The sequence below is a fragment of the Capra hircus genome, chromosome 2 (assembly GCF_001704415.2).
Source record: "Capra hircus breed San Clemente chromosome 2, ASM170441v1, whole genome shotgun sequence".
Taxonomy (NCBI): Eukaryota; Metazoa; Chordata; class Mammalia; order Artiodactyla; family Bovidae; genus Capra; species Capra hircus.
The window spans coordinates 105,164,824-105,179,640 of NC_030809.1; the positions used below are offsets into that span (position 1 = coordinate 105,164,824).

Sequence of the window (14,817 nt, forward strand, 5' to 3'; positions counted from 1 at the left end):
TTTGTATATTAACTTGTTTTGAATCTGTTTGTATAAGATGCTTATTTTGGATCACTGCCTCTGAAGATCACCTTTCTAGTTTATTATCACTTCTTGAGAGTTTTCTTGAAATCCATACCTATTATGTCATTTTACATATAGTTTTTGACTATCATTGTAAGTAGTTTTAAGTTCAATGATTTTTAAATAGATATTATCATTCAGATGCATAGTAGTTTAATATTTACTGAAGGAAGAAAACAAGGAAGGAAAGTCCAGGTGATGAAGATACAGAACCAATTAAGGCACAAAAATTTGAACATTTGGAATATAGATAATAATACTAAGCACAGTAGGCTATGCTTCTTTAATGGTGGTTATATATGGTCTAATTGAGGTTAATAAAAGTTTGAAGGAGATTTGCTGTTGTTCCAGCTACACGGTGTGTTTCATTTACTATCATAGTTTCTTTTTACTACTAGAATCATAATTGTCATTCTACAATAATCTTGTTATAAAGAGCAGAAAATCAGTGAGTACAATAGATTAAATAACAAGGTTACCAATTGGTCTGAAAGAATTATATATATATTATAAAAAGAATGACATTCTTTATAAAATCAGCTACTAGAAACAACATTTAGACAATTCACATAAAAAGGATATGAATGTACCAAAATCTTAATAGCGATTTTCCTAATAGGGTTTAGTGGAGTTAAAATATACAAGGCAGAGGTGGCACTGAATCGGAAAATTGCCTTCCCTTTATTCAATACTATAAAAGTCTGAAAAAGAACACATGAGAAAAAATTACTAGATTAGACATGTGGCTTACATGAAGAGCTTACACACATAAAAACTTTTTACCTGATTTGTTTGAACTTGTTTAAGCCAGTTTGTGTAAGTATAAACATATTAGATATCATTTTTTCTCCCCTAAATTAACATATAACTACAAATAAAGATATCATGTACTATTATCTAATCTGTCTCTCAGGTATCAACTTCCCAATACAAACTGATGATCCTACACAAAATTTGTATCAAGTTGTAAATTAACTTTGTGGACTCTAATTCTATTTAAGGCTTACCATCTGTCCCCAGTTTTGGTAACTTTTCAGATTATTCTGTACATACTGGTATTAAAATAATCTTTTATAAATATTTTAATTATATCAAATATTTTAACTCCAAAGTTTATGAAGCTATTTTCCCTGTGGTAGTTGTCCTACTTTAAAATGTTCAAATAGGTTGAATAAACTGGTTTTGCTGGTTCTACGGATCTGCTGTAATACTGAGAAGGACCAGCCGCATTAAGAATAAGGCTGAAATACATCATCTCGAAGGGCATTCTGTCACTAAATTCCTATGACCTGAAACCTATAATCATCAATTTAGCATTTAAGCAGGGCTTTCCTGGTGGCTCAGATGGTAAAGAATCTGCCTGTAACGCAGGTCCAATCCCTGGATTGGGAGGACCCCCTGGAGAAGGGAATGGCTACCCACTTCAGTATTCTTGGGACTTCCCTGGTGGCTCAGATGGTCATTACCTACTAGGTCTCTCTGGAATCATCTTTTATTTCTTTTCCCACCAAAGCACCTTTGTTCCAGCCAATTCAGTTCACTTGTCAGTCCCACTTACTATCAACTTCTCACTCTGATTCTCAAGATGAGTGTCATAGAATCCTAGAGGAAGGAGGCACCTGAGAGGTCATGTAATGCAAACTTACTTTTGTTCAGGTCCATAACAGACCTGACAATAAGGTTCCATCTACAGTGACCCACTCTTATAGCAAATGTTCTTAGTTCTGTCCACATGTTAGAATCTCCTGGGGTAATCTTAAAATTGCTGTTATACGGGATCCACCGGAGAACAACAGAATTAATTTCTGGAGGATGGGCATAGACAATGGTATGTCAAACATTTTCCCCTAGTGATTCTGTATGCAGCCACGGGTTGAAAATCCCTACTCTCCAGGAATGTCCTCAGCTGCCAAAATCATCTCCACCATTATGTCTTTCCAGATAAGTCACACTGCCTTTTGATCACTCCCCAATTGTTTCCCTTTTCCAGTAAGTCTTAGTATATTAATATAAACGCATTGGCACACTGCTTGTAATTATAGTCAAGCAGCAATTATTTGTACAGTTCATTCCACTGAGGACTAGCTTAGAAGTTGTTATAAATCACTGAGCATAAAGAACCAGTTAGCTACTTTTTTTTTCCATTTTTTTTTTACACAGCATTTAATAGCCTGGATTGCAAATAAACTCTTGTTTCAATTAACTGTGAGTTTACCTTTAAGATGCTATTTACTTTAAAGATATCTATTCTATATAACCACTTAGTTATGAATATGTTTTCACTATTCTCGTTTTACACGATCAATTTGAATGCCATTAAAATGCATTGTGATGTTGCTTATATGATTAACTAAGGGCTGTATCCTAGACATTCATTTTCACTGACAACATGCTCTGTTTGAATAGAATATTGTGAGTATAATATTTACATTTAATGAATAGAAAATATTTATATATAAGTGTAAAGCACAGAGAAAGCGACTTCTCTGCATGTTGCCTTTTTGTATTCAAGACCATCGACCTAACCAACTATTTTCTATGAACTGTAATCTATAGATTTGAAAAATGCTTTGATAAGGGAAAATAAGCTATTCTTTACTAGCACTGAGATTATTCACAAGTGAGAGTGGGCACTGGGATGCCTGCTCTTCAAACACAGATGCATTGAAATATTTTTTTAATTCATAGGATTAAATCATTTAATATTACATTCAAGCAATCTGGGTCTGTTTAGACATTCAATGACAGCAGTATCATGTAAAGTTTGCCACAGTTTAAGGTGCATTTACTCATTTTTTTTAAACAATATTCCTGAAAAAGCCAACTGCAACATTGAGAGGATTTTATTTTGAAAAATCTCCAAGGTCAGAGTGAACAGAAATGAACTGTTTCTTTAAAAATGGAAGCCTCACCTCTTCCCATAAGATTAGCTTTTGCAGTACCAAGGGGATTAAAAATGACATGCCAAGGGCATCTTCAGTGAATTTACTGACTCTGGAATAAAGCAGACCTTAAGAACACAATCCCAGTTCATTTCTAGAGAACAACCCCTCACAGAAAGAAAACCTTGAGTTCTGAGAAGTCCTGTATGGTGAACAAATGACAAGAAAGTCATTTGAAATTTAGGGCTCTTTTGTTGAGAGATACATCGAAACTGAAAATTATTTGAGAGAATGACTGATAAATAGAGGACAGATCAATAGTGTCAATTCCAAAATCTGTTCTCCAAGAAGTGATAAGTAATGATGTGACTTAAAAAAACAGTACTATATATTGCTACTAAGATGATGAATGTTATATCTGGAAGTATGTTAAACTGGTTATTATCTACTCTAGAATGGTGCTTGCTTCTTTTTTCCAGGTAAATGCACATTTTACAGGTTCACTAAAGTTTTTACTACTTAACGCAAGAATACATTCTCTGAGTAGAACCATATCCATCAGAGAATTGAAAATTATATAATTTTTAAAAACATTTTCTTTCATTATATGATAAACATAGTATATAGTTTTGCTTAGTGATTAAGAGCTCTGGAGCCTGACTGCCTAGGTTCACATCCTAATTCATCACTTAAGGAGTGTAACTTTGGGCAGGCTACGTAACCTCTCTGTGCTTCACTTTCCCATCTATACAATGAGGTAAATATAGTACATGCCTTGTTTTTCGTTGAATATGACATAAGTTATACGAGTTAGAGCACTCAAACAATACCTGACAAAGTATGAGCATAGCAAATTTTCGCTATTACTATAATCACTGTCACTAGTTTCAAGCTTCATCTGATCAATTTGAATGCCACTAAAATGCATTGTGATTTTGCTTATATGATTCAATTAGGTATGTAAAATTGTAACATTAATTAATGGAATCAAAGTTTCATAATGCTTTATAATTTTAAAACGCCTTTCACCTGCAATTATTCCATATAATTAACAAGCTCTAGACCATATTTTAAATTCCAAAACTTCTCCATTAGCTTCCTACATAGCTCCTTCTGTCCCAAGAGCTATTTTCTTCAACAGCCCCTCAGTCTTCATCCTTATAGACTTATCATAAAGGAAAGCAGGGCAAACAACAGTATACACTCTAGATGTCTCTTAAGATGACACATGGCCTATTATGAATAAATATGGGTTCTACTCTTGTTGTGAGACAGGGAGGCAATAAAAACTGACTTTGTTAGCACATAGAGAGCAATTCTGTTTCCTAGCGGCAGATTCACATTAACCAAGCTTGAAAGCCTGACATAAAATTAAAATGTCAATCTATTTATATACAACCAGATAGATCACTGTCACACGGGCTGGAATAATTGTTGTAGCATAGCCAGCACATTCTTTCCTTTAGCAGATCTATGGGAAGATGAATTATAATAAGATAATCTTTGTTGAGCGTGGAGTCCAAATAAGCTGACTTAATTAATTAATATGGGTGTTTGATGACGTCTCGACTAGGTGGCACAGTGTAGGCTCTCCCCAGTGAAACGGCTTTCTGAGAGGAAAGTACTTTCAGGACTACTACTAACTGAAAATCTGTCTCCCTGAGAAAATGTTAATATTTTTCTTCATTATTCTCTTTTGCTCCTCCTTAATTTTACCAATTCCCTATCTTAAGGACACTTCCTTTCTTTAAGTAGCAAATACTTTTAATCATGTCAAAGTATAAGTCATACTGCCATCTCTTGAAGGTCTCTTTGCAAATATATAGTTTGAATCAATAATTTCCAGAGGAGAATTTTCTTCCAGTTTCTTGGGGAATATCTCACTTTCATCAACATGTGTAATAATATAGTAACTAAATTTCAAAATTTTCTTTACCAATTCTATAGTAAAGTACTGCAATAAGTTACTTTTAGAACTGTATGAATATATATTATATGCCACCTTTCATGCAGCTAGTTTAAAAGGAAACAGAAAGAATCTGTATTGTAACATTATCCTCTGTATGTACATAGTTTCAGAAGCACTCCTTCAGAGCAATAGGGCTAGTTCCAGGTCTGAATGTTTGTCAGTTTCTTTAGCCATCATTGATCTTATACGTTGTATGCAGCTTAAAGAATACAGTTTCTTTAGCCATTCCTTTTAAAAGGGCTGGCTTTGACTAATAAAAGTGCTCAATTTTTCCTTTAATCTGTAAGCCAATAACTCTTGGCGATATTAATGTTTCTTTAGTTTCTACGTGGGCCAGTTTTTATGTGTGTGAATGTGAAATATAAATCATGGTTGTAAGCTGCCAAAATACCTAATTAGAGAGCACACAATCTATCATGAATTTTTTGCACTTCCTATAAAATACTGTACGGTTGGTTTAACATCAAAAACTAGCTAATTCTGACAGAATTATGTGGTTATCATAGTATTAGGAAGACACAGTCATAATTGTTGATTTAAATAGATGGGAAAACTTGAGTTTCTGTTTCTGTTTTTTGTCTTCTGTTTCGACATTGTTTTTTTCTCAGAGTGAAAAAAACTCTGGAATGTAGGTGTTCTGGAATCTAGCCTGTCACAGATTACGTTTAAGAGAAACTCCCAATCAGGTTATTGGACCCAAAAAAATGTATCTTTGGGTGAACATTTTTTTCTATCTTCCTATAGGAGGATGCTAAATAAAAGATTATTTATTACCCTCTAGAATACAAATCTATCGTGAAGAAACCTCAAGTCAAAGAACTAAAAAATAAGGATATGTACCCTGTGACTCTTCTTTCATATAGCTATTATTCTGTTTTTTACTATGCATTTAAATATGTCACCAATAACAGATGTTTTGTTTTGTTGGTGTCAATTTTAATTTTGTCAATATCAGTGACTGTGAAGCTGTAGAAATGGTTCATCTCTATATCACTTCACTTTGGCCAGATCTTGACTTCCTTTCTTATGTTTCTGCTGATTATATTGTACTTAAAAATAAGTGGAAATAAGTATTATAAAATCTTAAATAATAGAAAACTTATGGTGCAGTGTATCCATGAGCCCCAGAAAAGTGTATTAAAGTTCCAAGTTAAAGACTTATGGGAAGGATAAAATCAACACTCACTTTCTTATTGATATAGTAGGGGTCCAAGTCCTCCAGTGGCTCTGACACCATCCCTGGAGGGATGTCTCCGTAAATGAATGGAAGATTCTTTCCAGCCTCCAAGTCACTGTTTGGCTTTGGTTCGTTCTCATCATCATTGTCTTGTTCTCTCTTGGGTTTCTTGGCTTTCTCTTCTGCAGCACGTTTTTCGATAGCAGCAAGAGATTCTCTAGTAAAAAGGCGGAAGCTTTCAGGTCCTGGGGGTACCAACAGTGCCTGTGCCATCTTTTCATCCTGCACATTTAATTACGTTTAGCTTCTTGCATAAGAATAGCCTGCAATTAAAAAAAAATACATGAGGGTTAGGAAAGCTAGAGAATGAGAGAGATTAAGAAAATCAACCAAGATATTATTTAATATTTCTTATCTCAAAGAAATAAGAAATAAATATTCTTATTTTAATATAAAGTCTAAGTAGTGCTTTTCATGCTGCACTACAAATTTTAACTTAGAAATATCCAATCTAATTTTCAATAAGACAACTTTATATGTCTATCAAATGTCTGTTCTGATACCTTTACACCAAAGCATAGTAAACATTTGGTAAAGATTAGTGCCAAGAATGCTTGTCGATAAAATTACTTCAGTTCAGTTCAGTCACTCAGTCGTGTCCGACTCTTTGCGACCCCATGAATCGCAGCACGCCAGGCCTCCCTGTCCATCACCATCTCCCAGAGTTCACTCAGATTCACGTCCATCGAGTCCATGATCCCATCCAGCCATCTCATCCTCAGTCGTTCCCCTCTCCTCCTGCCCCCAATCCCTCCCAGCATCAGAGTCTCTTCCAATGAGTCAATTCTTCTCATGAAGTGGCCAAAGTACTGGAGTTTCAGCTTTAGCATCATTCCTTCCAAAGAAATCCCAGGGCTGATCTCCTTCAGAATGGGCTGGTTGGATCTCCTTGCAGGGACCCATTATTTCTCTCCCTCCTCCTTTTATCATATCTTACTAACACTCCAAAGAAAAATATCCTGGGGACAATACAGTGGTATACCGCCGACTCATAAAATCTCAGGGTAGGAAAACACTTTTGTGTAACCCAACCACTGTTCTAATTACCAGCGTCATTGAACACTGGTTCTAAGGCAAGGCCTGACTGTCAGCATCGACAGAGAAGTCAAAGCTGCTTCCTTTTAGCTTTTCACTTAGGTTCCTCCTGAGGTATCTTCTGAAGCAATGCAGAATGTATTTCCTTTCCTGTCTGCTGCTCTTTAAGTGTTCCATGACAGTTTTCATCTTCCTGAATCTTTCATTAGGTGTAGGGTAGTTTTTAAGGAATGGACTGTGGAGCCAAATTCCTTCTGTTCTAAACCCTGGCTGCCACTGTTGAGCGGCATGACTTTAAAATGTAACCCCTCAGGGCTTCAGTCTTCATTTATAAAATGGGGATAATATGAGAACTGAACCCCCCAGGTTAGTAAGGAATTAATAAATTAATTTGCATTAAACATTTAGACTAGTTTCCAGAATAGGAAGCACTGTGTTAGTGTCAGTGATCGTAATCTAATTATCTTTAGTTCCTTCCTTCAACCATTTCCTCTGTTGTGGTTTCAAGCATCTTTGCAATTCAAGCCACTGTTCCTTCAATAAGGTCCTAACTTGCTGGAACTACAGCTGACTGTGGAGCTTCAGGAATGGACTGGGGAATGCAGAGTACAGGGGCACGTTCACACACGCCTACTCCATGGCTGGAAGAGGAAGGCAGGAGACAAGGCAGACATGTGGGGTGGACCTGCTCAATTTCCCAGGGGAGGGAAGAAATTCTATCTGCTGGATATGTGACAGAACTGTCAGAAATACAGGAAATCAGCTACATAAATTTTGAAACATGAGTTAGCAGTTATTTTATTTTGCATTGTGCCAAGAATCTCATTTTTTAAATCCATATAGAAAATAGAAACAATAACAATGAAAGGCAATGAGTACATCAGTCATCTTGTACAATGATCTACAACCATGGCATCAGAATAATCATGGAAGTCATCTGTGACATTTCTCTATCCCCAGACACCTACCGCCCTCTGCCCCCACACTTACTCTAGTCACCATAGTAGTTTATCCCTAAATGGCATTCTAATTCTTGGCAGTTCATTGCATGGAGATAGTGAGTTTCCAGAGAAGGAGAAATTCTACATCTTATAGTGACATAAGAAAAATGATACAGCATACTGTATGTTTTTTGAGTGTATATCTGAATTACTGGTTCCCAGGTCTGTCCCAGTGACAAAAAATATTTTAATACCTATGTCTTTCCATTGAATTCATATTCATAATGATACCATCATTATATTTCCTGCTATTATGAAGGTATATTCCAGATAAGTTATAAATTACCAGACTTGTCAAAAAATTGTGCCATATCCCCTACTAGTTCTGAAAAAAGAATTTCTGATTTGTGATGGGACAAGGCTCTTTCTTACGCTCCATCAAGTGGTGTATGGATCAGAAGGTTTGGAACAGTTATTCTGTTTTACTCAAAAGTCAATCAGCTCTCTATTTTGTGCCTTCTAAATTCATGGTAGATGCACAAAGTAGAATTAATGGTTTCAGCCATTTTATGTTAAATTCAATGGCGACAGTCATTTCAACTCTAGGCAGCTGTGGAATAATCACAGCGTTGGTACTTTTCAGTGGGGAAGGAGTTTGCCTTTAACTGAAAGCCTTCAATAACCAGGGATGTGTAATCCACCTGTCTCTTATCACCTGTCATGAATTGAATGGCTAAGGGTTCTTCCCAAGTGCTAAATGAAAATGACAAAGCATGAGAAAAATATCTTTAAAATTTTCTGTGGAACTTGGCTGCTCTCTTAAGGGACAAGAAAGGTTGCTTTTGTAGTTAAGCATTTACTTGAACTGATTTTGGTTTCTTTATTGACAGTGGAATGAAAACCTTGCAGCAGTTGGTTTCAAAGTCTGTGAGTACTGAGTTTGTGGCATTGAGTTTGTCACTTAATCTTCCTCAACCTCTTTAAAGCACCTGCCTGCCAATGCAGGAGACATAAGGGACACAGGTTTGATCCCTGTGTCAGGAAGATCCCCTGGAGTAGGAAAATGGTAACCCACTCCAGTATTCTTGCCTGGAGAATTTCATGGACAGAGGAGCCTGGTGGGGCCCCCAGTCCATGGGGTTGTAAACAGCTGGTCACAACTGAGCACACACAAGCAAGCAACCTCATTGACATAGAAATAGCTTATCATATATGTGGCAACACTTTTCCATAAAGAAATAACTGCTTTTACTCATTGAATTAGAGTCTCCTGGCTCCTAAGTTTTAAAATGAAATTATTTTAAACATATCTAATGTAGAAAATCTTCCAGTAATCTTCATAAATGACTTTGATTTCTCTGAGATGACACAAAATCATGAACATTTATTTAAAAATAAATAATTCTTTAGCTTTGTTCACTTATCAGGGGCCAGAATAAAGATCTCGAGTCTTGATCAAAAGGAAGTAAAGATGTCTCTTTGAAATTACCATGCTGGTGTCTCTAAATCCTGAGAAGACAGTCCAGTTCTAGACTCAGCTTTTTGTCTTCAAGGAGACCTAGGGTTTGCTTAGTATTTGTGTAGGCTGAGACATTAAAGATGATAGTGAACAGAGTTTCTTGGGGCTTCATCTATAGTGTTGCTGTTAAGAAACCTCTCATAGTTCTTTAGTAGTTCTATTTTAATTTTTTTCTATTCTTTCTTGTTCTTTGTGAGCTTATTATACTGAGCTCTTACATAATTTTATATTCCTGTTAGGACAGACTTTAAAAAATTAATTCCTGCTGATGCCTTGGTGTGGAATATCTATTATTAATGAATATATGTGCATTATAATTTATTAAAACACACAAATTTAACATACCAAATTTCTCCAGAACTGTCCTTGCAAGGACAAAAAAAGGAGAAAAGATCTGAGGAGATGATCTCTTTGATTGAAAATTCAAGTGTCTATGTTTGTTAATGTGTATCAATAAAACAAATGCATCCTTCTGTTAATCAAGAAAGACTGTGGTTCAAAATATTTATTACAGGGATGGGTGACATAATTTTAAACCTGGAAGGAAACTTAGGGTCATTTATTTAGGAAATATTTATTGAGGGACCATTCTATATCAACAGTGTGCTTGAACTAGGTACCTATAGTCTCTGCCCTTAAGGAACTGACTGTCTATTAGGAGAGACAGATTTTTATACTAATAATTATAATATAATCTTATATAACTGGTTATTGTCTGAGCTGCATTAAAGGGAGGAATTTATTCTACCCCGGGAAGGGCATGGTTAAGATAAGATTTCCTAAGGAAGTGATATTAGGGTAAGTTTTGTAGACTGGTTGGAATTTGACCAATTAGTTGTAGTGGTGCTGGTAGATGGGGGAAGGTTGGGAAGAAGCCATATCAGTAGACACCTATTAGGTAGGCAGGGGGGAAGCATGTTTATGGACCCAGAAATAACAGAGCATGGATTGTTTGGGAAGAACTATAAGAAGTTCATTATGGGTGGAAGTCAACCTGCCTAAAAGGGAGTGGAAAAATGAAGGAATGGAATTTAGGCAGGATATAGATCACCAAAGGCCTCAGTCAGCATGCTAAGGAAAGCTGTAGGTGGGACATGCATGATCACTTTAAGATTGGAAAGATGGTGGCAGTATGAAGGATGGACAGATAGGGAATGATCCTAGAGCCATGGTTTTTAAACATTTCGGTTTCATGATCCCTTAATGCTCTTAAAATGATAGATGACTTCAAAGAGCTTTTGTTTAAGAAGAGACTTATCTATCCATATTTACTAAAAATTAGAATAGAAAATTTAAAAACATGTCTTGATTAACTTGTTTACATATAAAACAGATTTTTAATGAAAACAACTTAATACACCAATCATGTTTCAAAATGAAAAGAATTAAGTGAGAAGGATGAACTTGTTTTACATTTGGGCAAATCTCTTTACTGTGTGACTTAATGAAATATAGCTAGATTCTCATATCTGCTTAAGAATTCAATCTGTAGAGATTCGTTGTTGTGATTAAAGTCACAGAAGAAAATCCCCTCAAAAATATGTAGTTGGAAAATAGGGAGTATTTCAATTTCTTTATGAAGCAATTGTGAATATTTTTCTTTGATAAACATTAAAACTCTACAAATGGTAGTTTCTTAAATTAGTTTCAGTGTGGAATCTGAAACTATCAGTGAACTTTTGATTGATCTTGCCCTTTGGATGGATTTTGTACCATCATGCATAGATCATTTGGAAAATATCAGCACATTGCTAGGCAGATTTTCCAAATTTTGACAAATTTTATTATGTAACATTCAAAAATAGCATTTGTTAATATCACCATTGATCTCTAGAGAAGATCATAATGTATTGGGAGACTGTCAAGCTCCCAGTTCAGTTCAGTTCAGTCTCTCAGTCGTGTTTGACTCTTTGCAACCCCATGAACTGCAGCACACCAGGCCTCCCTGTCCATCACCAACTCCCAGAGTTTACTCAAACTCTTGTCCATTGAGTCAGTGATGCCATCCACCCATCTCATCCTTTGTCCTCCCCTTCTCATTCCCAGCATCAGGGTCTTTTCAAAATAGTCAGTTCTCCCACCTTCAGGTAAAAACTTTCCAGAATTCCAGTTTCTCCTTGAAAGCTCCAATTTTAACATCGACAACAAATGCTATCATTTGCTTTCCCTGAAATGACAGGTTTTTCCTTTATTCATTTTTGAGACTATATCTGCCAAATACCCAAGTCTGAATAACCATAGTTTGTCAGTTCTTTTTTCAAGTGGAAATGGTGTTCCATGAAAAAGTAATGCACATTTGGCTCCTGACTGACACAGTCACACAGCTCTTTTCCTTGAGACAGCTGTAGTGCTTAGCCCACAGCAGAAATGTTTTCTGTATTCTTTCCCTATCATCATACAGAATATTAAAAATATGTGTTCCTTAGGGTCAAGTTTTAATAAAACTAATAATTTTTACTGCCTCATCAAAGATGTTCTTATGTGAACTGGCATTTTTTTTTTCTTACCAAAAATGGTGGTGAAGAAAACAAGGACTCCTCCTACAGTCTGGTGCCACTGCCTTGATTCCTGCTCAAGCGTTAGCAGTTCTGCTTCCACAACTCTAGCACCATAGATGCAAGTGTCAGAGCAGTGAACAAAGGCAAATGACAATTTGGTATTTTTTAAGAAAATAGTTTAGACCTCACAGACACTCTGAAGCAGACTCAGGAACAACCACGTGACTGAAAAGCACCCTTTGAGAACAGCCTCCCTAAAAGGAAGCAGATGGACACCAGTGGTTTAAAGCAAAGGGCAAGAGAAGTTTATTGTCACTTTATTACTACTGAAAGAGACGGGAATACCAGACCACCTGACCTGCCTCTTGAGAAACCTGTATGCAGGTCAGGAAGCAACAGTTAGAACTGGACATGGGACAGCAGACTCGTTCCAAATAGGAAAAGGAGTACGTCAAGGCTGTATACTGTCACCCTGCTTATTTAACTTCTATGCAGTGTACATCATGAGAAACGCTGGGCTGGAAGAAGCACAAGCTGGAATCAAGATTGCCGGGAGAAATATCAATAATCTCAGATATGCAGATGACACCACCCTTATGGCAGAAAGTGAAGAGGAACTAAAAGCCTCTTGATGAAAGTGAAAATGGAGAGTAAAAAAGTTGGCTTAAAGCTCAACATTCAGAAAACGAAGATCATGGCATCCGGTCCCATCACTTCATGGGAAATAGATGGAGAAACAGTGGAAACAGTGTCAGACTTTATATTTGGGGGCTCCAAAATCACTGCAGATGGTGACTGCAGCCATGAAGTTAAAAGACACTTACTCCTTGGAAGGAAAGTTATGACCAACCTAGACAGCATATTGAAAAGCAGAGACATTACTTTGCCAACAAAGGTCTGTCTAATCAAGGCTATGGTTTTTCCAGTGGTCATGTATGGATGTGAGAGTTGGACTGTGAAGAAAGCTGAGCATTCAAGAATTGATGCTTTTGAACTGTGTTGTTGGAGAAGACTCTTGAGAGTCCCTTGGGCTGCAAGGAGATCCAACCAGTCTATCCTAAAGGAGACCAGTTCTGGGTGTTCATGGGAAGGACTGATGCTGAGGCTGAAATTCCAATACTTTGGCCACCTCATGCAAAGAGTTGACTCATTGGAAAAGACCCTGATGCTGGGAGGGTTTGGAAGCAGGAGGAGAAGGGGACGACAGAGGATGAGATGGCTGGATGGCATCACTGACTTGATGCACATGAGTTTGGCTGAACTCCAGGAGTTGGTGATGGACAGGGAGGCCTGGTGTACTGCGATTCATAGAGTCGCAAAGAGTCAGACATGACTGAGCTACTGAACTGAACTGAACTGAACTTCCTACTTAAGGGTGTGGACTTGGCAGTCAGGACTGCATTCAAGCCCTGGCTCCACTATGTTCTAGGAATGTGATAAAAAAATTTTTTTTTATTCTTCATACTCTCCAGGTTCCCTATGAAGATAATGATAGCAATGACAGCACATAGTTCATAGAGTTAATGTTAACCATTAAATGAGAAAATGCACTGAAAGCTGAACAGGTGCCTGGAAGATAGAAGGTCTTCAATAAGTTAGAGAGAAAACAAACCATGGCTGGAGGTTTGTATTGAAGGCACAATTAGAAAGAAAAAACCAATGAGATTTTGTGATGATTTGATATGAAGGGTGAAGAAGAGTTACGAGGTTAAGCTCATCTTCAGATTTCTGCTTTAAGCCTCAAGTTTAACCCAACCAAGAAGTAGAGGTTTGTAGGAATAAATTCTGCTTGAGTTTTATTTAGTTTGAGATGCCTGTGAGACAACTGGGTGTATATGTATCTGAGATTCAAGAAAGCTGCCTGGGCTGGGTAAATGTTGATTAAGGAGTTACCAGTTAAAGCTGAAGAATACACAGTACATTATTTAGGAAAAAATTGGAAGTATGAAGAGGCAGGACTCTTGTGATTACCATTTTTTAAGGAGAGGGAACACAGAGGATATTAGACAGTGAAATTAGAACAGTTATACAGATGCCCAAAGAGGAATTTCTAAGAAGCTAATTAAAAGGCGTGCAGTGGATCTGACAAAAAGTCCAGCTCCCTGACTTTAAAATAAATGAGGAACAGCCACAGAGAAGTAAAGTAATCTTCATTGAAGTGTCTGTCTATTGACAAACACAGACTGTTGCCCTAAGGCGACACATTTTCCGTACATTCTGTTCTTGACTGATTTTTCCTATTATTGTTGACATTTTTTATCTTGAATCTTACTATTGTGTGATTTGATATTAAAGATCTAAGCTGTGTATACGTACAGAAAAATAGATTGGTGTAACCCAGTTCAGTTTTCCAGGTTCACATATCTGTGTGCTGTGATACTAACATAAGCTGCTGAAAACATGTAAAACCAACAAATACAATGAATACAAAATTAATAATTGTTAATGAATCAGAATTATGATTCTGATTAATGAATGAGAAAAATGGCACAGTAAATATTTGGGATATGCCGTAGCACTACCGCAGCAGAAACAGAAGTATTTTTTCCATTAGTCATTGAGCCCGTGAAGTCTCATCTTGCCTAATTTTCCAGAACAGAAGACAGTTTGGTGAATTGTATTGGTCTATAGCCTGTTAGTATCAATAGTCTCTCTCTGTCTCTCTCTGTAGGG

At 36.6% G+C, this 14,817-nt stretch overlaps 1 protein-coding gene across 1 annotated transcript in view; it reads right to left on the reverse strand.

Annotated features, from left to right (window-relative positions):
* Positions 1-14,817, reverse strand: part of SCN3A (sodium voltage-gated channel alpha subunit 3) — a 117,126-nt gene that overhangs the window by 79,555 nt on the left and 22,754 nt on the right. Inside the window, exons 3-4 of the mRNA XM_005676033.3 lie at positions 6,101-6,414; positions 646-764 (exon numbers count right to left, since the gene is read on the reverse strand). Coding sequence (XP_005676090.2) covers positions 646-764; positions 6,101-6,364 — 383 coding nt within the window. The 5' untranslated portion in view covers positions 6,365-6,414. The remainder of the gene's footprint in view (positions 1-645; positions 765-6,100; positions 6,415-14,817) is intronic.